The sequence below is a fragment of the Anastrepha ludens genome, chromosome 2 (genome assembly GCF_028408465.1).
Source record: "Anastrepha ludens isolate Willacy chromosome 2, idAnaLude1.1, whole genome shotgun sequence".
NCBI classification, from domain to species: domain Eukaryota; kingdom Metazoa; phylum Arthropoda; class Insecta; order Diptera; family Tephritidae; genus Anastrepha; species Anastrepha ludens.
The window spans coordinates 95044192-95068616 of NC_071498.1; the positions used below are offsets into that span (position 1 = coordinate 95044192).

Here is a 24425-nt window from a genome sequence, read left to right on the forward strand (position 1 = left end):
CCCCATTTTTCGGCTTTAACAAAAATAATATAAAACAGGAAACCAAAAAATGGATCCAAACTAAAATCAGGGAACACTGGAATGACACTCTGCCTTATCCTAGCTAAAAAAGGGCCTCAGATTACTCTGTGGAGCACTTACAGGTCAATTTGCCTGTAATAAACTATTTAACACAATAGGGTTATCTAGTACAAGATTATGCAGGTTCTACTGTGATGAAGAGGAGTCTTTGGAACACTTAATCACCAACTGTGAGGCATTAGGCCACAGGATACACAAAATCCTGGCCGCGTACCTACTAGAGGAGGAATACCTACAATTGCTCCGCCCTAAGGAGATGCTTCGATTCCTCGGTATACCAAATAATTATAATTAAGTAATTAGGGGCGCATAATTGATCAATCTGGTCGCAGTGCATAAAGGCCTTATCCTAACCCGTACAACCATTACTATTACCATGTATATATGTATTTTCATTATTCTTTAGTTTTAGTAGTTATCTGGAATTATGTTTTCTTGATTTCATGGAAAAAAATAAATAAGAGCCATATTTTGAATAAAAAGAGGTTGTCTGTAAAGTCGTTTTACTGACGACAGTTTAACGTGACAACGTCATAAGAAAATATTGATGGAATGGTTGCAATTTTCAAAACAAAATTTTAATTTTATTTGTTTGATAGATATTTTGTATGGATATAGAGGAGGAGGTAAATGGAATTGCAATGGAATAGGTCAAGTTACATTTACACAAACGTGAAAAATGACGAAACATTTATCAAATTCATGAAAGATATCTTCAATTTCGATTGTGCATCAGACGTTAATAAGTCAACAACACTTAGAGGCATCATCCTCGATTTGACTTTCTCAAGACACATTACACTTGAAACACTCCCTTTCTTTTCCTATTTTTCCTATCATCGTTTATTCTCAACAGAGAATTGGTTCATTACCATGCACACAGGAAGAAGTCATATGCAATACAAGTATGTGAATTTATATACAAATGCGCATATACATACATATATATGCTCACTCAAGTAGGACAGAGCCAGATGTCAGACGTTGCCGAACGCGGGGACCGATTGTGCTCTTTGTCGTTCGTTCCGCGCTCTCGCTTGCAGTTCAAGCACATTAGCTTACATTTGCTTGCGTACGGAATCGATATTTGTCCATATGATTTGTATGCATCTTTACATATAGATTTATTCTTTTTGAAAATTGCGCGAAATTGTATATGTATATGCATGTTTATATACATATATTAGTATACAACATATCTTATAAGGTATGTGGTAAATATTACCATAAATTTTTTCCTTCATATATAATAAAAAAATTAATAATAATAACATTAAAACAACAGGTATTATTAACAAACCTGGTTTTATTTTAAATTCTTCAAGTAAATCAAATTAATAATAATCAATAAGAAGGCATATGCTAATACAAATACGTGAATTTATATACATATGTACATTTGCGCATATACATACATACATATATACGCTCACTTAAATAGGAGAGAGCAAGATGTCGAACGTTGCCTTTCGTTTGCTTTGTCGTTCGTTCCGCGCTTTCGCTTGCAGTTCATTCAAGGTAACGACAAATAAGCAAGGTAACGACAAATGAGCAAGGTAACACTAATGAGCAAGGTAACGACACATTTTTTCGTGCCTGCAGCCTGTTAAATCGAATTATAAGACGTTATCACGTCAAAAGAGTAAAACTTGAAAGAATTAAAATTTTTAAATATTTTAGAAAATTTTAAAATATCACCTAACCGCTTCTTTTGCAAGACCCTTTACATGCATGTGTATGCTCATTGGTATCCGTTTAAATTTTCATTCATTTCACACTTTCACTTACTAAAGGCTAATCCATAGCTTAACAACATATTCATATCTATTCGAAAGTTTACAAAGTCTTAGCTAAAAATGTAAGTATACCTCTTAAAAACATACAAATTATCCTAATTCAGCATTTTTGCACCCCATTGGTAGGAGAGACATTGTATACAAAATGAATCAGCAGAAAATTTTAGTAGCCACATAAAAGAAGATTTTCAACTTCAAAGTATGTGTGTATGTACGTGTCTTAAATTACAATAAATAATTTTTACAGGTATTGCTTTTTGAAATCTTACGAGTAAAACTCTTTAATTTGAACTAACATTTCATAACTACATCAATTGATTTTTGTAACTACATACATACATATATTTATACTACTTATCTAAAATTAATTATTTATTCATCATGAGGTGGTGATATTGCTGCATGCTTACATACTTATACATACATATATTCATATGCATGTATATGCACTCATGTATAAATACAAATACAGGCTCATTAAATGTTATTTTATATAATAATGTTGCATAAATATGCCAGCACACGTATGTATTTATTTAACGTACAGCGGCAAATGTTCGTAACATTTTTTTATGCAAATTTTTCAGCCGTTTTTGCTAAAGGGCTTTGTTGTTTTTATTTTTAACTTACATATTCATATCACATAAACTGTTTTGAAGTGTTTACTTTTCATTTGCCATGCCTGCACACATACATATGTATGTGAATAGAAGCGGGCGCTATCAATAGTATATACATTTTTTCTTTGGTATATAGGGCCAGTGCTTCAGTGTTAGTTAGTTTAACTATGATTTCCAGTTAAGCTCGGTTGAAACGCCCAATTTTGCAGCCGGTAAATCAATTTAAAAAATTCACCACAGGTAAACTAGCACTGAAACACCGGCCCATAGAGTATACATAAATGTTGAGGAACACAAAACTTACAAATTGCCAAGTACGCAAATGGGCTTGCTTCTTTTAGCTCCGTCCACATTGATTTTCTCAATACTACACATAGTAGGCATCGTAGGGATTGCGTTTGCGCAAACAGGGTATGACACACTCGAGTGTATTGCGGAAAGCTTCACGAAAATCTCGATTGAAATAGGCATAGATGAGCGGATTCAGGGTCGAGTTGAAGTAACCAATCCAAAATAGTACAACGACGACCACATCGGGACAGGGACAAGCGGGACCACAGAGAGAAGTTATTACGTACCTGCAAAAAAGAGCAAACGAATAAATAAAAATTAATGATCATTAATAGTATTTATGACTTTCGAAATTGTGTAATAATTGTATTATAATTACTTCAAACCCTAGGATATGCCAAACACTAAAACACTTAATTTTGTTTATTTATGTAATATTATCAAAGGCATTCTCTTAACAAGGATTTAATAATTGAAGGGGGTATTCTAGTCTAGAAATTTGAAAAAATCGAAAAAATTGTTTTTTTTCAAAATTTGATAGTTTAACTATTCAAAAATATCTCCCTAAAAGGATTTTTCAAAATTCGAATTATTTTCGAAGCTACAACTATTTTAGTGACGCGACAGCTTGACTGGTTTGAGCGGACGCCGAACTTCAAAAGTGTTTTTCTCGAAACTACTTCGTTCGATACGGTCGGCACGATATCTCAAGTTCTGATCAACCGATTTGCTTGAAATTTGTCATGAATATTCCTTAAATATATCTCTATCGTATGAAGCTCGAAAAACTGAAAATTTCAATTTTTTAATATGTGTAAACAATTCGAGAAAGCTTAAAAATAAGAGAAAAATCGACCTCAATTTTTTGAGTAGCCGCTATTTTATGGAAAAAAATTTTTTTTCCGTTTTTTCTGGTTCATACGATAATGACATTCATATTAATTAAGAATTTGTATTTTTTTTTTTCAGATGACCACAAGGGTAGAAATCGTGACGACGGGGACACTGCCTTTTTTCCCCCCCTTCCACTTCAAGGACGCATAACTCCATGAAAATTCATTTTTTTTTTTTCAAATTTATTTTGTGTGCTCCTAATATATGAATAAATAAATGATAAAAAAATGTATCGTAAAAATATCAATAGCTTTTTTTTATTCATCGTCAAAAAATGCTCGAAATTCGGGCCGCTAGACTAGAATACCCCCTTAATGCACTGTCAGATTTCTACAATAGCAATTTTCCATGCACAAATTATTCTATTAGAAAGTATATTATTTTACAGCCTTTCATCTTCGCTGTACTTTTTCAATGATTAATTTGTGTGATGTCCTTTAGAGCACCGTACGCATGCCTGGTTTAATGGGAAGCTCTTCGGGTGCGCTATAGTATCATTTAACTGGGAAGGGTGCAAAGGACTGCTTGTATTGGCATCACCGGAGTATGTAGAACTTGTCCCAGTTCTGCCTGTAATGCCATTTTGCACTTACTTCCCATCGACTATCACGTTATTTCCATCGCTTCTCAAAGTGTAATCAGGTTAAAGGAGGTGGGCCTTTAGAAGCAATGTCTCAAGAGACATAGTAGCATTTTTAGGTAGTTAACACTGTATTCTCTGATCTTCGTACATACCTCCCTATCCATAAACTAGAGTTCGAGGCCGAAGGCCAGGGCAATCTTTCCAAGTAAGCAGGGAGACGTTCCAATAAGGGAGACGTTGGTATCGATGTTGGTACCTCTGTCTTTACTGATGGCTCCAAGATGAAATCTGTAGTCGGAGCAGGGAGTTTCTCTAAATCAGCCAATTTATCTATTTCCTTAAACTGTCGAAAACTGCTAGTGCTTTTCAGTCAGACGTCTTTGCGAACTCGCACTCATGCAAAGTGCTTAGGGAACATGGGAGCGAGGGAGATAGATATATATAAACATTTTCTCCATAGTCACGCCGCAATCAAGGTTCTGATGACGACATGGTGCAGATCCAAGCTGGTCAATCTATGTAAAGAGAAGATAAAATCTCTTAGGTGTGCTGGTAACATTTCTCTGTTTCTAGGTTCCAGGACATAGGAACATAGAGGTAAATGCAATTGCTGATGAGCTTGCCATGAAATGGTCTATTAAATTAGTCTCAGAGATCTCCTACCCGGTAATCGAATCCCCCTGACTGTTGCTAAAGGGAAATTGCACAACTTATCGCTCAGGCAAGCGCTGAACAGATGGAGTTCCATTTCTTCGAGTGGTATTTCGAAAAAACTTTGGTCCCAGCATAATTGACGTAGGAGGCAGAAAGTCTTGATGACTCCACGCCATTCAATTTCAAAACTCGTAGCAGTGTTTGCCGGTTTTTGAACGATTGGCACACACACAAAAAAGCTATGTTTACCATTTCATCCCCATTGCAGGAGCTATGGGGATCTTTCAGAGAAGGATACTATTGGGCACTTTCTCTGCAAATGTTCGGGTTTGGCAGTTAGACGATTAAAGCCACTGGGTGCTATTTTCTTCGACATACTAGGGTAGTGCTTCAACCAAAATTCCATCGACCTTCCCCTTACATCAACAGCTTTGGTAGGCTGTAGATATCTGCACTTTGGAGGTCTGATAATAGTATCAAAACGGCGCTTTAGTGCCGGGGAGTGCCAGACTGGTACTTCAACTATTTCACCCACCTACATACCTAGAGAAACTCTATCCATCCTTTTAAAAATTCAGATTTTCTAATAACACGGAAAACATATCAAATTTTTAGCATTTCCAAAGATTTAAAGCACGAGCTTGTAGGCTTAATGCAAGTTTCTAACTACTACATAAATGTCGGCATGGGTTATTGTTATCCTACAGCTATAAATCTTCATGTATAGTAAACTTGTTAAAATAATTTGCTTAAGCAAAATTTAAATTTAAAACCTCAATGCAATTTGGGAATGCTTCCTAATTCAATCTAAATATTTACTTACCATAGAAAAAATGGCAGCCAGCAGAGTAAAAATACTCCCATTATGATGCCTAGAGTACGCGCAGCTTTATGTTCGGCCTTCCAGCCTTTTGTCGGTCGTACCGAACCGCCTAGAAAGTGCGAAAAAATTGCGTATGTAAATGTAAATAAAACTAATTCAATTAATTTTTATTATACACAGACATACTCGTACATAAATATTTTATAGTGTATGCAACAAAAGAATTCAGAGTGTATTTGCAAAATGTTCAATATTCAGGAACACAATTATACAAGTTTTTAGAAAGAGCATTTTCTGTAAACAATTTAGCAAATAGACTTTTACTGTTTTACTATTTGGCATTTTGCAGTAAGGCTGTGATATGCGAAATTAATTGCTGACAACACCTAGAATAATTTATATGCAAATAGTTAAACAAACAAAAGTGCGCACAGAGATAGCATTTCAATATTTGTTGTTACATATTTATGTAAGGGCAACCACATGAATGCAAGTTAAGTGAAAACGCTAGTTGAATAAATACAGAGAGAGAGAGAGAGAAAGTGAACATGATTAAATTACTGTATGTATATGTACATAGTTACACATATGCAAAATTGCATGTAGGTAAGTATGTGTAAATGTGATATTATTGCCGCAAAATGTGCCTAAATTCGCAGCACTGCACCAATTTAACCGTTGATAGTATAGTTTATTAGTATAAGTAAAAAAGTCTGTATTGAATTCGGATGTAATGAAGAGCATCCTCACACATGCACCCATCTATCCACTTACGTCACATTCCAGCCAAGACCGCCATTATGCAAAAGTTCAGTGTTTCATTTGGTTTTACGGTGGTACGAAAAATGCTAATTAAACATTTTATAAGTTGATTGACATTCCTTTGCTATCTTTTAATTTGCATTCCAACACTCATTTGCTTTACATATAGTTTTTTACATATACATATCTACAATGATGTGCATAATAATAGCAACCAAAGTAGCCACAGGCAATTAGTGAAGGGCATTTTTAATTAATCACATTGGTTTTTTTTGTATTTGTATAATACTTGTACACTTATTAATACATGAAATAACAATTAATATTAAATGTTTTTGGTACCTAATTGATATCTTGGAATAAACTTTTTGCTATAAGTAGATAACGGTATAAAATGTGATTTGCGTAATCCAGGTAACATACACTGCATTAAATAACCTAGCATTAGAATTTGTTAAAAAAATTCAAGCTGTTTATTTATTTTTAAAGTGTAACAATGTCTTTTAAAACTTTAGTTCTCGTAAAAGAAATATAAATAAAAGTTTCAAACTTTGAGCACATTAAAGAAAAATACAAACTTTTTAGAAACATTTTTTAAAACAATTTCGAGTAAGCAATTTATTAGCCTGATGAATTTTGGCTATTTTTTTAAATTAAAGTACAAGTTTTGATTGTTTAAAAATTGTTTTGATTTTTTAGCATTTTTTTGCTTCTTTCTTTTGACTCTTCAATCCTGTCAAATTCTCCCATCAGGTTCATTTGGGACCTAATATCAAAATATTCGAATTCCGTCGTTTCTCTCTCGAGAAGGTTTCCCCGACCAATTTCATACGTACCAACAGCGAGCTCAAGTAAGCAAGCAATCCATTTCTCCTTTGATTGCGGCTAGCTCCGCTTCGAAAATATTACAGTAGTCCGGTAGCCTAAATTTGAGCTTCGCATTATACTCCTCCACTAACCCTTCGGTCCAACTTCAGCCATCCGTAAACATGTTTGCCATGCCTTGTCTTCAAAGGCTGCATCCCGCCCGCTCCTCTCTTGAGGGAATACGAATGGAAAAAGTACCGTTCGGACGCAGTGAGGATGTACATTGATCAATCACCAAGAGGATGAACTGAACGTAATAAAAAAACTAGAGTGTACGGAACTTAAGTCTAGCTTGTGGCCCGAACGTGATGCGAAACGAGCAGTTTCAGTGTTGCATTAAACGTCCCACTGATTCCAATGTAAACGTACCTTTGGCCCCTCTCCAACTTCTTAACCAATGTTGTCCTCTCCAGCAAGCTCCACCGGACAATGACTCCATATAACAATATTGGCTTTATAATTGCGTTATTTAGCCAGAATGCAACCTTACGCAAGTAACCCTATCTTTAGCCTTTCTAGTTTCTCTTCAATGCTAGGTTTCCATGTTAGCCTTCTATCAAGGATGAGCCCTTAGTACGTAACCCTATCGCAGAGCACCAATGAAGCATCCGCTATTGAGATGAGTTATATAAGAGCTTTGTCTTCGGAGTATTTTCCGAGGAACCTCCCATTCCATTGTCTTCTAAAAACTTCCCTCTGACAATAAGTGTAACGTCGTCCGCGTGGACAACTTTGCAGCCTCTTCTCTCCAGCTCCTCCAGGAAACGTGAAGCCCAACAATTCAGAGTAATGGTGAGAGAATACTACCTTGAGTGTTACGGAGTGTCTCTATACACCTTCCGGTGGAGAGGGGAGTCATTCCACTGTGCCATGACCGTTCTATTGCTAAGCAGTCTGTGGATAAATTTGATAAGATCAGTTCTGACATACTTAAGTAGGTCGAGCCGTCGATATCGAGAGTCTACCGCTCGTCACTTAAAAATATTTCGCATTATGACCTCATACACGTACTGCGCGTTTCGAAATTCGGTGCCAAAAGAAAAAAAATTAAATGGCATTCCGGGGAAATTACAGGGTTGGAAAAGTGCCAAGTTTTTGAGTTTCGCAGTTGATTTCTGGCAAATATTCTTCATAGAGAAATTTTGAATGAAGTCGCCCAATTGACTTCAGCTTTGCTGTAGTTTGTGTAACTGTCTAGGGAAAGCCATCAAAAGAAAAATGAAGGAAATACTGAACGCTGAGGTTTCAAAAAATAATTATGCGTTCCGAAATGCGCTCGAGTTGAAATATAGGGGCAATTTGCTGCCTGGGAAGTTTGTGCGTTTTGCGGACTATCAAGCACAGCTCAGAGAAGGACAAATATGGTTTTTAGGAATACATAAAGTCAACTCTTTGTTTCATAGATATTAAAGAACACGGAATTCACAAAGAATTCTACTTGCAAGGCTCGACCTGCAGCATCCCAGATGGTAGTATGTAAGCTCAATACGAACTTATCGATGGCCATCTCGTTGACCATCCTGTACCGCAAAAAATTTCTCAGGTGTTTCTCATGCTGAGCAAAATCGAATTCTCTGCAGGCAACTAATAGACTTTATCATTAGCCGATGATACGCGATGACTTAGCTTCTTCCGAAACGATTTTTATAGAAGCTGCAGAAACGAAATGGGAACCGTGGGTAACCTAATATAACTGCATACATATGATATACCATATTTACATTTCGCGGTGCGGTGTGCGACAAACACTTCGGAGAAGGAAAATACAGTTCATAGGTTCGAAATTTTTAGAGGATCTAAATGATACGGCTAAGTTAAAGATCCTCGGGCTTGTCAACTCCATATATCAGGATGAATTAGACGCAAAGTAGGCGGCTAGTTGGGCTGGTATAGATTTATCAGCAGCTACAATACTTCAACCTAACAGGGGGTAGACTAATATATGGTATGCATGGTGTTACCAATTATCGTTTATTAATACAAATTTTGCGCTTAGTGTTTAACTGGTTCTAGCGGTTTTTTTTCTCAATGAGAAGCTCGTAGAAGCTATGCTAAGATGCTAAGAGCTTACGTTCGCATTAAATTATTTCATAAGTCGATTAAGAACTACAGACATCTGTGGTAGGCGAATAACACAAGCTTCCTAAATTGTACATAGGCTTTCACAGGATAATTTGTATGTTCAAGGTGAGCAACTGCCCTTCTTTCCGTTGCATTATTATCAGGCATGTTCTGCAAATCGTTTTCGGGCAATATTTTCACATTTTCCGTTTTCAGATGGTTTGACATGTCCTGTAAATCGTTCCGTTTTCGTTTTTTTTTTCGAACATCAGCAAATCGTTTTGTCACCCTGTTCTGGAAATCGAAATAGTTAAAATTTTCTAGTTAAATTTTCGGCAACTTAAACGTTAGCGGTTTGTGGCATTCTTATAAAGTGTTTGTTGAAATAAATTTATCAAAATGTGAGTATTTACTCAAAATAACTGCATATATTAATGTAAATAAAAGTGTTTATTTAAAATATTTAAAACTTATTCAAAAACTTTTAAGGGGAAACACAAGAACTCCAAGCAAGAACTAATTTTAGTCGAGTTTATGGAATCTCATCCAGATTTGGCGAAGAGTTGCTGTTGAGGAAAAGAAAGAACTAACGACGCTGCTAAATGCAGAAGGGCCCCAAAAAGATGTTAATGGATGGAAAAAAGTAAGTATTTAGTCAAATATTAAAATAAATATTTTTCAGTTGTCTTTTTTCCAGATATGGTCTGACTAGAAGGGGTGCATTCGGAAAAAGGTTGCCCATAACAATCTAGAATCGAGGGCAACAAGAGGTGGACCCTTTAATAAGCATGTACTGACGAGCAACGAAGAATGTGTTGCAAGAACTTCTGGGTTCTGGGTTTCTATATGGAGTCAGTAGAAATGGCTCTATACCAAAACCAGAATCTCCCAGTAGCCAAGACCCTCGATCACCAGCTTCATACTGCGATAGGTAATAATGTTTTGCACTGCTCATACTAAATACGAAAGCGTCATGGCTTGCACCAGGCCGAGTTGCATCTACTGCTCTTATTATCATATCAAAATCACAAATCTGTAAAATAAAGGCAGCAAATTTTAAATTTTAGAAACACAATTTAAATTCATTCTTACAATCATTGCGTTTATGCTAAAAAAACCTTTTCGGTTAAAAAATAGATGCTCGTTCTCAAAAGGTTTAATCAGAGCCACGTGTGTTCCATCAATACATCCTATTACTCCTGGAATACCGAATTTTTCTACAAAATGAAGTTTTGATTTTCTAGAATCCTCTTCAGACATTTTCAGCTTAATCCACTTAGGACACAGAACATTTTCCAAAGCATTGATCATTTCGGATAATATTTTTGAAACTGTGCTTTTACCAATAGTAATATCTGTATATTTTCCGACGGAACGTTGATAGGAACCTTCTGCGAAAAACCTAAGACTTGCTGCCAGCTTTAGTAAAATAGGTATGGACGTTTCTTTGACGAAAGGTTTTACTTCATTGAGCACTTCTAAAAACGCGTACTTGTTAAGGCGATAGTTGGAAACAAATCTAAAGTAGAAAAACTTAATGAATGCAACAAAGTATAACCATTTCTAATCTTACGTAGAATCCGGTGCACTGAGAGGATTCGAATGGTCTCTTAAACGCCGCCTATCTATCTGGTATTCTACTTTGGTAATCTTGCTCCTGTTCGTTTAACACATAAGCTGCCATAAAAAACATGATCATTTTTTAATTAAATCCGTTTATTTTGAAATTATTTCGTATTTTATGCCAACGAATTCTTTTGTCATTTGGTTTGTTTAGTTGTCAAAGAGAAATCAGCTGTTTCGAACTAAAATTCGAATTTAAATGAAATCGGACGAATTACAGAACACCCAAAATAAAATCGTACGAATTGCCATTTCGGATCCGAATTGAAATCGCGCGATTTTCAGAACATGCCTGTATAAATCCAAGGAATGACAGTGTTGCATGCAACTTTCTTGGTGAAGAGGGAAAGACATTTATACTTATCCATAAAATTCTATTAATAATCCAAAATAATAATCAGTAGTACAACTAGTTGACTCACCGCACACTCACAAAGTTAAATAATTAGATAAAATGCATAATTGGGATTAATTAAAAGTACATTAAAAAAATCACATATTGGGAACATTCAGTTGAGTTCATCGCTATTAGATTTGTATGCAGGAATTATTTTTCCTCAAGTCCCGTAGTGCACTTACTAGCAATCTTAAATTGTATAATACAAAAGGATTACAAAAGAAATATTTATTGTATAACATCAAAATTTTCAAAAGTTTATGTAGTTGAGAATGGTGCAATTTAGCTCCACATTTAGTTTTATTTTCAGAGAAAAATGGGTAATTCATAACTTACGTATCTCCACAGTTTCAATGGTGCTGCACCGGTAGCCATCGTCCGCTACCTGAGGGCTTCGAGTTTTATCAAAGCGAACTTGAATACTCGTACCTACATTACCTGCGAGTATATATGTATATGTATGTAAAAATTTGTGTGCTTTGTTGTATCAATGCACATACATATGTATGCACATATCCTTAAACATGCAGCTGGAAATATTAATTAAAAGGCATACTTATACATACATACATACAATAGCATAAAAATACACACATACAACAGTTTAGTGCTATGTAATATTTGCTTCGTTGGAGCTTCAATTTTACTTACGCCCTCATATTTTAGTTAATACTTTCAGAAAATAGTGCTCAATTTAAATGCACTTTTATTCGCTTTGTGTATGTGACACCTGTTAGAATCATATGGCAGGAGCAACTTGGTCGAAAGGTCGAAAAAGCACATATGTATGTGGAAGCGCGTTATGGGAAGTCCCTTTTTATTCGAAATAATCTATTAAATTTTAATTTTTTTGGGTAACTTGAAAAAATGTAATTTCTTAAATTAGCTTATACGAGTATGTATTTACATTAGGGCGGGCCAGGTTTTTTCTGAGATCGTTCCTAACAAAAAATATAATTATAAGAAAAATGTGCATTGAAGCATCTAATCTTTACTTAGATTAGGATGGACTTGGCTGATCCTGTAGAGCGCACACAGACCAGAAATTGGTCCATAGTGATACCAAGCGTTTGATTGGAGAGTTGAAGAAGTTTATATTTTATCTTTAATACCCAGTTTAGACAATCTAAGTAGGCTGCTAATTTTTTGATTTGTCTTGAAAGTTATGCAGAACTTAAGTTTATTCGTGTTTTGTTAAGTGTAGGACAGTGGTAGAGTAGGTGTTCCAGAGTTCCTCTCGCGTTGACTTCGTTACATATTGGGCATGTATCGTTCTGCACTAGCTTCAGTTTGGCTGAGTAGGTTGGAGTGAGATAGTGTCCCGTTAGTATCCACACCACACGTTTAACTCTTCCTGGGTAGAGTTTGTAGACCTGACATGGTGCCTGCGTAGCACGATTTTCGCGATCCTGCATGAACTGGTTCTTTCCATCTGGATTTCACTTCTTATATATAACCAGTCGTTGTTCGCAGAGAGGCGGTTGTACACCGGCCGTACTAGCTACAGGAAGATTTGCACCTGCTTCGGCTGGAATATTCACTTTCTCGTTTCCTTCAATTCCTTTGTGTCCTGGAACCCAGTAGATGGTGGCTTGTTTCTCAGTTCCTAGCTCATCCATCCTGTTCCGACATTGCGGTACGCAGTGTAGCTTGTCACGACAGCTGCTATTGATTTGATGGCTGCTTCACTGTCAAAGTATGATACAATTTTATTTGAGAGTTCGGAGGAGTGTTCTCTTTGGCTAATGGTGCCCGCACTCAGCGACGTTATCGTAGTCCCTTTCTTCAGCCCGTAGAAAACAACTGATTTCTTTTGGTTGCATATTTACACAATAAATCGGTTTGTGTGGGTTTGTGTTTGGCTGTATCGACACAATGTTGCCATTGATATTTTTACATACGAGGTGTGTTCAAAAAGTATCGCGAATTTCGATTTTTTTGTGGCGATATGTTGGTACTCATGTCTCTCACTCATGCCGACGAGTTCGGCCATTTCGAATGCTCAGTTAATTGTTGACAGCAGCTTTGCTTGCACGTGTTTCGGCTCGTCTTCGATTTTTACCTATTCAAAAAGATGGATCAAAGAACCTGCATCAAATTTGTGTGAAAAATGAAATTAAGTGCGCGGAAGCATTCCGAATGTTGCCTGCGTCAAACGGAGAAGCTATTTTGGACCAAAGCAACGTTTATCGGTGGTACAAAATGTTCTCAGAAGGCTGAGAAGATGTGAACGACGAAAAGCGTGCAGTATGCCCGAGCACTTCAACAACAGACGAAAAAATTGATGAAGTGAAGAAAATGGTATTGGTCAATCATCGAATCCCCGTAGAGAAGATGCTGAGAACCTATACATATCGATTGGCTCGCGCCATTCGATTTTTTTCAATGATTTGGGCATGAGACGGATCGTCGCAAAATTCGTACCAAAACTGCTCAATTTCGACCAAAAGCAGCATCGCATGAACATTGCTCGACGATCCAAATTTGGTCCGGAGGGTCATAACCGGTAACGAATCGTGGGTTTATGGTTATGACGTGGAAACCAAAGCTCAATAATCTCAATGGAAGTACGGCAGCGTACCAAGACCGAAAAAAGCACACCAAGTTGGGTCGAATGTAAAAGTTTTGCTTACCGTTTTCTTCGATTGCAGGGGCGTTGTGCATCATGAGTTCTTACACAGAGTAAAACGATCAATAAGGAATATTACCTGCAAGTTATATGCAATTTGAGCGAAGCAATCCGCCAGAAACGCGCAGATTTGTGGAAGAACAAAAATTGGCTTGTTGCATCACGATAACGCCCCTGCTCACACATCGTTGCTTGTGCGCGACTTTTTGGCCAACAACAACACACTAATGATGCCACAGCCACCGTATTTCGCAGATCTGGCCCCCTGTGACTTTTTCTTTTTCGCGAAATTGAAGAGGCCCATGAAAGGACGACGCTACGCTATGATTGACGAGATTAAGACGACATCGAAGGAGGAGCTGAACAAGATGTAAAAAATGATTTTTTGAAGTGTTTCCAAGATTGGAAAAAACGTTGGCACGAGTGCATAATATTTCATTGGGATTACTTTGAAGGGGACAAAATAGAAAGTAATAAATAAATAAATAACTTAAAAAAAACACAAAATTCGCGATACTTGTTGAACACACCTCGTACACCCCTTCCGTACTGTACGAAATGTTCCGAACAATCCAAAATTTTTCATTTACCCACGTAAACGACCTATGACACTACGGAACGAAACGGTGGTGGTTTTTCATTTACATGGGGCTCTCATTAGTTTTATGGTGCCAAATGACACGGAGCGTCCGTTTACGTTGGTGAGTGTGAACACCATAAGTCTGCTGTCTTCGTTGCTGCGTAGATTTCAGCGTAGAACACATTGCAGTAGTCCGGTAATTTGTATGGCTGGTCAAAGCCTAATCCCGAACAGAATACTGGGGTTCCAACACCCTTTTCCATTTTGGAACCGTCTGAGTATCTGTTAAAGGTGTAGCGTGCTTTAAAGTGGTCTTTCCGCTAAAGGTATAACCATAAACTAAATTTCCGGCACAGCTTCGATATTCTTTTCAAAGTCAGAAAGCTCTATAGTTTAAATTCCAAACGCTATATGGACTACGTTGTAGTTTCAGCGTGGTGAATGGCGTTCGTGAGTTTTAGTATAAGAAGTGGGCGTGAGTTGAAATTTCTCTATGCTAGACGTTGTTTGTTCGTAGAGAGTTGATCAACGCTATCATATTGAGATATCTACACTAATTAAAGAACTTACTCGTAGAAATGTCACAAGTGAACGCGTTGAATGAGTCAGAAAATCCATGGTAATAGTTAGAAAAATCCGTAACGTACGGTATATGGGTGGAAGTGCATATTAGATCGATTACCAAGTCCAGGTGTGAAATGTGGCTTACCCATTTTCTTCTTAAGAAGAGACCCTAATGCTATACGAAAAGCTCACCAGTCGTTGTTGCCCGATTTACAGGGATAAAATGGAGAACATCTCATGTAAGAGAACATTTCAGGGATGAAATCTGAGAATTCTTAGAACAAGAATGTGACATTTAGAAAGGAGTGCTGTTGAAAGAGAGAAGTAAGTGATAACAGGTATTCTGAAACTCTCGTCCTCCCTAAATTTTATAAAGGTAAGTCCATTAACTTGGAGAATCATAGTTATAAAAGGTGGCAGATTAAAGGTTTGTTCTTATCTACATATATCAACTCTTTGACATCTGTTCTTTAACTTCGTATTAGTTGTTGTATTTAATGTAATGCCAAAGAACATTCTGCACTCAGTTTCGAGAAATGCTACTGATACGACAGCCCTTTGACCAGTTATAAACTTGCGTCGTAAGTTTACAGCGACTGTCGGGGAAATTCCGTGATAGTAAAACTTATTGGATTATAGGATTGCGTATTTCCAATGGAAACCAAAACCTACCACGTTCATATGCCAGTTACTGGGAACAATCGTACGTGAGTTAGCACTGAGAATTGCAGAAAACTAGTTTCTTGGTCCAATCTTAACTGCTAAACCTTGCGAAAATAGAGGTGATACCATTCATTAAGATAAGAAAAGTTCCAGCGACCAACCATATGAAATCAATCCCTTCTAAAGATACCAGTATGATGAGAGAATGATATATTTCTTATATAAGATCTCCCGCTGATACATTTCAAGAACTGAAAATTTTCAATTTTGGCGCCGACCCTCTTTGTCCGATGCGTACAGATTTTGACCGATTAACTATCCAAAACATGCCTATTTTTTCACCTATAGTAGGCTAATAACCCCTTTTAGCTTCGACTAGAGGGCCATTGCAGGGAGCCTCTTCAACTATTCGTGGAATGTTTCCGATATGTCATTTATAGATGTATGAAGCACACAGTCTTGGCTTTTTACGGAGCACTTTTCAGCTATCTCTAATATCATAACTTATGATGAGCATTTTACTGGAAGAATTCAGGGTGCAGCTGAAATAAAATACATTAGCAAAGAATTGAAATGTAGCATCCACGCATAATTAATTCATTTTCGCTGACGGCCAAAATAACTATATCATAATGGACCATAAAAGAGTGATAAAAACTTTTTACTATTTCAGTTGCTCAGATTTATGGTGGTGTTGTTATTACAGCGGCTTTTTCCATTCTTGTTTCTGCGTTGCTTTAATTGGAAAATTTACAGCTTAACTGCATACAGTTTAATGGTGTAAACAGAAGTAAATCGCTGAGCGAATTTCGTCGGGCGGAGCGATGAGGTCGGGTGATATGTGACGCAACATTTCGCCCAGTAAAACAGAACCAAAGCGAAATTCACACCAAAAGCGAAAACATTAATCTCTAAATTTTTCGATTAATTTATATTATCAAAGTTTTATATGACGTGTTTATAATGTGCAAGCCATTTTTCTAAGCTAGGCAACATTTGCAAGGAAGATTTGTTCACATTTCCCACTGACAGCTGATTTTGTCGACGAGTTTCGTCGTCGCTTTGGTTGTGTGCAATTTTATATACGGTAGTGAGCTCTAACTTTGACAGCGATGTTTCGCCGGACGAAGTTCGCTCAGCGATTTGATTCTGTTTATACTATAAAGTATGTGCAACGGACTTAGGAAATTTTCTTGCTGGCTGTTTGGTAAGAAAGTGGATGTACATATGGACGTGTGGGCGGCGTTGGTGTGCGGTTCGTTGAGAGGAAAGTTCGTTTTTCATTTCTTGCTACCGTTCGAAATGGCAAACAAGGTGCTGTGATTCTAAACTTTATGACAGTAATTTAAAGCTTAGATATAGGTATGTACATATAATTACAGTAATATTAAAAAAAGTTTAGTTTACATAGATAATAGCAATAAAACAGATATGATGCACATTGATATGTAAGCAACCACAAAAATAGATAAAAGCGTAGGCACTGCGTGAGACAGATTTAAGAAGTGAAAGTGAAAATGGAGCACAGCTGTGACAGAGTGAAAGTCGGATTTAATGATCTACAGACATGAAAGCTCATGGATGCTTGGAGAGATAGCAAGAGAGAGAGAGAGAGTGAGAGCCGAAAAGCGTTTTTAAGTATTAGCGCATGCAAATTTTAAGTTTTCACGGGATGACATGAACTGTTAGTTAGATGAAAACGCCAACATCTAAGTAAATTAGGTAAACTAGGCTATTTAATAAGTTGAAAATTTCTAGAAAATAATTTAAAATAAAAAAGAGTATAAAATATATGTTATTTCCAAATCAATGGTACTTTTCATATTTTAGTAAAATCTGAGGTATTATGAATTAAATTGTGTAATTAAAATAAGCGGAGAGTTGTTTGAGTTTAGGCGAAAAACTCATTTTGTACGCGGCATGCTTTAGTGAAATCTCAAATTCATTGGCGTTTTGTTCTCGGAAGAAACTCATCTGCAGCGATGAGATGTATTTCAGCTAGTGGCTAAATCATAAGCCATCAAGCAACAAATTAAGTCCTTCTTCCAAAATCAAATAGCTGAAAGAGTAAAAACAGTGAAACGATAAGCGTCAAACAAGGATTTTTACAGCGCTGGAAAGAACATTTTAATGCAACTCTCAAGATGTTAAGTGATGAAAACATAAATCACGAACTACAGACTGCTGAAATGTAGGTAACTGACCCTTGTTTTGCAGAAACAAAAACTTGCTAGGCTCAAAAACCACAAATGCAATGGTGGTGGATGGTATTGTGGCTAAATTATTGAAATACAGCGGAGAAGAACTGCATAAGTAATATAATTGCAAATACAATGGGATTTTTAGCCTAAGTGTTTTAGGAGCCACCAAATCTCTTGGTGCTCTTTGGCTCGACCAATTTAAATTTCAATTTTTTTCAATGGTCAAGATATGGCGAAAATAATACTATACCTACTGAGTGGCTTCCGATATTAAACGCTGCTTATAAAAGTAATTACAAACATGCGAAAAAATACGCGAATACGCGGAACAAATTCTGGATGACTACCAAGCAGGATTCAGAGGCAACTGGTCTACAATACGAGATCAAGGTATCATTACGACACAAACTTTCGAGAAGCTTTAGGAATAAGATATTGATGTCTATTGTTTATTTGTAGATTTCAAATAAGCATTCGACAGCATAGAGAGAAGTTCTGCTGCAATTTGTAGGCATCCCGCTGAAGTTAATCGCATTATGACGTTAACAAATACTACAGCAAAGGTCATTGCACTAGCAGAGGGTTCAGAATAGTTTCCCATTATATCGCGAGTTAAATAGGGAACCGTTTTGTCAACATTGATATTCAAACTGGTCTCTCTCGCAGCAATAATCGAAATACATCCAAATGGGACTATCTACAATAACCAATCCAATTTTGCGCTTTTATACTAAAACTAGAGAAAATATGATAGTTCGAAAAACTGGGCTGAGGAGTAACAAGGAGAAGACGAAATATATGGTTCAATCGAGCTTCGGTTCAAGGCATAATGCTAACCTGCTTATTGGTTCAAGGCATAGTGCTACCTGCTTTGAATACACATCTGAGATTGTACAAAAATCAACCTACCGACACAGTCTTAATTGCTAACGGTGAAGCGTTCCTTGGAGTGTTTGAGAGAAAGATTCTGCGGAATCTTTGCGACGGCGAGTATCGTAGGGCTGTATGAGCTTTACAACGACATAGACATAGTCCAGCAAATAAAGATGCAGCGGCTTCGTTGGCAGGGACATGCCCGAATGTATACAAAAGCTCCGGCTCTGAGAGCATTCGATGCGATACCAGCTGGTAGAAGCAGAGGAAGAGGAAGGCCTCATCTGTGTTGGAAAGATCAGGGGGATTAGGATTTGGCTTCACTTGGTGTGTCAACCTGGCGGCAGTTAGCACGAAGAAGGAACGATTCGGCCAAATCGCTTAAAAGGTTATCGCGGTAATCAATAAGAAGAAGAATATGAAGCTGTTTAAATCAAAACTGATGACCTGTGAGCGAAAATTAAGGATTAAAACAGCTTTCACGCGCGAAGCGATGTTGACTGCACCGCTGTTGCCAGCGAACTGGCTTTTCCCCCACCAGCCGATTCGGTTGATCGCTTGGCAGACGCTCCGCGCGGGAAGGCTCATTACTTTTCAATCAAACCCTGTATATCGCTCCTAGTCGGAAACAAATGTTCTCCAATGATTTCTGTGAGCCGCTATATGCCTGATTTGGTTCCAGGTGGCGGTTGCAAGACTCTCGTGGAAAATTGTGCACATCCATGTTTGACGTGGGCGGCCTCTGAGTCGACTTCCTTGCGGATTCCATTCAAAAGCCATTTTGGCAACATAATCGTCTTCTCTACGGAGAGTATGTCCAATTCAATTCCATTTTCGAAATTTTTTTTACGGAATTAATTGGGCAGCTTTTAGTAAGCAGAAGAAGGTTCATATTTGAGATTGTTGTCGGCCAAAATATACGGCTTAACATTTGAAGACACAAACAAGGTCTCAGAACATGCCATAAATAACACCTTCTTAATTCTGTTAGATACAGCTTTACATGCTGCACTCACGGCAGGCTTGAAGACGATTTTGTACCAGGAAATCGATTGGATTGTGTGACCCCGAGAATGTTGCTTTTTATTCGTTTATCAGAATAGAGACTCAGTTATCATTCATGATTAAAAGTACTCTTGCTAAGTGAACAGTACTTTTTCACAATAATAACAATTAATTATTTCATTAAAGTAAATCAAATAAATGAAGTACGAGTATAAAGCACAAACAAATAGATACTTAAAAATGTTAAGCCGAAGTAAAAAAACGGAGTGAATAAATACAAAAATTAATTAAAATACACACAGTCACAATATCACAAAGAGAAAACAAGATTTAAATATTGTAAAATGGGAACAACAAGAACAACAACGACTTAAAAAAGGCAGTTCAATAATATTCTGTTCTATAAATTGGTAAGGTTTGTCAGGTAAGTGGTTTCTTTGCTAAGGAATTTTAGGTTGTACAACAGTGCGTGGTCAGATTTAGGTAGTCAGCTAAAAGTGGTACGTACAGGCGCGCGATATTTCTACAATACAATAACGTATGCATTTGTGAGCTTCTTTGTAATAGATTTAACTCCATTCTATCCACAGATCGGTATTTGGTAACTATTGCAGTACTTATAATGAATTTAGAAATCGTATTCGGCTCATGCTTTTTGGAAAACTCGCTTTTTTATCAACAACCGATCCACCTATGCATCGTCTCTATGTATGTATGTAGGTCTCCAAAGGCAGATATGTACATATTACTTATACATACATATGTATATGTGAGAGTAAGTATGAACGCAAAACAAATGTACTAAGTTAGATGCTAAAAGTGAAAAGTACAAGCAGCGATTTGATACCTACAGTTGGCCATTTACATGAATATGTATTTAACTAATACTTGTGTTTTTATGCATCTCTATGTATATATTTTGTATTTGATTTTTTGTTTTGTTGACGTGTGAAACTTGCTTGCTCTAACCACAATCACGTGCTCGGTCCAACAACACTCACCAGTAGCGCCGCACTGACATCGCGTCGACCTCTGATGACGATTCTTTCTTTTGTGCCACCAACGATTCGTGTGCCAAAAACGTTTGCCACTTTGGCTATGACCTTGTCCCTGGCCGCCGGGAACTGGTAGGCGTAATTGCGACTGCATATTGGCGCCGCATAATTGGCACTTGCCTGCCGTTGTAATGACTTTCGTGTTGGCCATATCGGTGCTCTCGTAGCCGACGTTCACAGTATCGAAGGTGATGCATTTGGCTTGGCTGCCATTACCAGTCTTTTGCTCAATCATATTAACGGCCTCTTCTTCATCGACAAATATGCAAATGCCACCGCGTCGTTTTAGCGACGACTTTTGTGAGAAATCAACTTCGGTTGCCCGCAGTGGCTCTGGTTTTTTATTTTTATTTTTTGTTTTTGTTTTTATTTTTATGTTTTTTGTTTTTGTACGGTTGTTGTAGGTTGTTGCAGTGCAGTCGCAGGAAGAGGAGGAGGAGTTGAAGAAAAGTCAGTAATAACAAACATTAGCAGTTGCAGTTGCGGTTGCGGTTGCAGTGGTTGCAGTACACACATACGCACGTATAAGTACATATATTCGATAACAAGTTGATTGGTATTAAGAATTGGAGTTTGGAGTTTGAAGTTAGCAGTTAGTTGTTTCGTTGGTTGGTTGTTGTTGGAGGTACGAAAAGTATCGGAATGTTAATGAATTACAATTACACGAGACGAAAAGGGTTTTAAAATTTTATAAAGAATACTGGTTTTGGGGTTGGTTTAATGTACAGTGGAACAAAAGGCGAATGGACGAACGATCGGGGAATATGAAGTTTTAAATTTAGTAAGCAATTTATTTTATGTAGCAAATGTATTTACAAAACGTAAGTAATGTAAATGATAGGCATGCAAAACATGCGAATTTTTTAATTGTTGGCTGCGTCGAAAATAGGGAATAGGGAGGAGGCATTTAGATGATGTTGGACGGAATGTACATATGTATTTGTATTTGTAGAATATGTGTATATCTATTTTTTTATTGTAATATGTAACGAATATCGCATGATTGGAAATGATATGTATGAGCATGAGAGATGTACACCTGTGTTCAAAATAATACGAGTACGACGAATAACTAAGATTTAACTAATATTTTGTGTTTCACTTTCTTTTAAGTTTTTATAAAAGTAAAAAAAGTAAAAAGCTCTAAGCTTTGTAAAAAGTTCACAAAAATTGAACAAAATTACAAAAAAAAAACGAAGAAAAATGCATCGTGCATTCTAAGACAAAAATCATAAAACTCAAAGCTTCCAACTTTGTAAAAACTTCACAATAATGAATGAAAGTAAAAAAAAAACATTTTCGAAACATTTTCTAGAAAAATTCTGGGTATGCAGTTGTATATCTCGATCAATATTAGTATAGCAAAAGGCAAGTTTCATAAAGCAAACAATTCTGGTTGATTTTTGATAAGTTTTCTCATTTTTTCGCTGAGCTGTTAAGAATATTCTTCCATAAAAAGAAAAAATTTCAAAAATCAATGCCATCTTTGAGTAACTTCAAGTTTATTTTTTATTATACTAAAATTGAATGGTATATAAATCTGCATATCTAGAACAGTCTTAAAGATTCTGATTACAAAGCTGAAAAATATGGTGCACATTTTTTTAAATTTGCTAAATTTAATTAAAACCTGGTAATTTGTCGAGCCCCTTTTCTTTTAAACACAGGTGTATGGACGATAACTGCACTTCAATTGTTGTTACACTGATGTTTGTGATAATAAATTTGATTTCTCACCAAACTATAAATTTTTGTTTGATCCAGTATGTGTTTAAATTTCTAATTGCCTAAGCATAATTAACTGAAAGGTTTGAAATTAAATGTAGATTTGTTGGCTATCCTTGAAAATTGGAAAATAAGCATAGAATTTTTCAGAAAAAAACTATGGGCAATTTGGATTATGGATTTGTTAAAGTACTGAGCTACTGTGTCTGTTTTTGCTACGTAGCTATGCTCTTCTAGTAGTATAACAGATCGAAATTGCTGAACGAACATCGTGGGGTGATATTCGTTGCAACATTTCGCCCAAATGAAATTCGTATCAAAAGCGAAACGATGCATCGCGCAATTTTTCGATTAATTCAAACTATCAAAGTTTTCAATATTATATTTACAAAATATGAGCCATTTCTGCAAGTGAGGTTATGTTTGCGAAGGAGATTTGTTTAAATTTTTCACTGAAGGCTAAGTTTGAAGACCGGTGACTACAGCAAAATTTAAAATAACGCGCTTTCGGGTTGTGTGCAATCTCAGATACGGCAGCGAGTTTTAATTTTGATTCTGTTTATACCATAAAATTTGTGCAGAATTGTGGTCAATAATAGACTGTCAACCAGCTTTCAGCGATTTTGAAGGAATCAGCTGATTGGATGACGTAACCGGGGCCATAACAGCGGTTTGTGTGAAAACACAGAAATTATGTTGGTGATATATACAAAAAATCAACACAATCCTCATTCACTTTGCTTCGTTGCCGTCTGAACAACGACTCATTGGACGAAAGTGTGAATACTTTTGAAATGAGCGGACATATCATAATTCTGTTGCCGAGTACCAGGTGACGTGCAACAGAAGTTACCTCCACAATTTGTAATCTTTTCTGGTAATCTGTCATTCTTGGTATATTAAGTAAAATTTTCATGGGTGATTCAAAATGAGCAGGATAATTAAATTACAGCGATCATAGTGGGACAACGTTTCACAATTTTCATTTGAAATTATGAGGTGTTGTCATGAATAATGACACAATCAATTAACTCAAAAGAAAAAAAATGTGCGACATTTAACTTGAATTAAGTTCAAAAAATGCTAAAGTGTGCATGATATTAATTTTTAATTATGAATTTGAGTTGAGCAGAAGCCTACTGTATTTTTATTTATTGACTCAACTGTTCAAATAGGTTAGTAGCGGGGACTATCACCAATTCTACGGTATACCTGTAACAACACAAAATAGAGGAGCTGCTGCTACAGATGTTGTAATATGGTATATCCTATTATCCAACTTTTTCGTCTCTCGAAAGTAGAGGGAAAGTTCTTGTCTCGCTAATTTCGGATCAATTAAAAATCGTGCTCCCTTAAATATTATGAGTAGTTGGTGCTGTGAAAAATTTTCGAAAAATAATCCCTTGATTACAAAATGAAATGAGATAGTGTAATAACCCAGAGTTAAATATAAGGTTCCGTGATTAAGCTTTGCGCAAGAGGTCAAAAAACACAATATCTATCAAATTTATCTGTATGTATTTTATGTTCAAAGGAGAGATCCAAATTCGAACGTCCACGGTGGATACACTCACTTCATAGCTTCGATTCATTCCTAGCGAGACCTTTTCTATTTACCAAGATGAGGTTGCACCTTTAGGTAACTCATCATGCCGCCGTCCAGGCGGTCAAGTAAGCT

General features: G+C 36.6%; 1 protein-coding gene across 1 annotated transcript in view; it reads right to left on the bottom strand.

Moving 5' to 3' along the window:
* Window positions 1-2182: 2182 nt before the first annotated feature.
* The window catches only part of LOC128854810 (octopamine receptor beta-3R), a 60323-nt gene continuing 38080 nt past the window's right edge, over window positions 2183-24425 (bottom strand). Inside the window, exons 6-8 of the mRNA XM_054089219.1 lie at window positions 20969-21355; window positions 5743-5851; window positions 2183-3075 (exon numbers count right to left, since the gene is read on the bottom strand). Coding sequence (XP_053945194.1) covers window positions 2865-3075; window positions 5743-5851; window positions 20969-21355 — 707 coding nt within the window. The 3' untranslated portion in view covers window positions 2183-2864. The remainder of the gene's footprint in view (window positions 3076-5742; window positions 5852-20968; window positions 21356-24425) is intronic.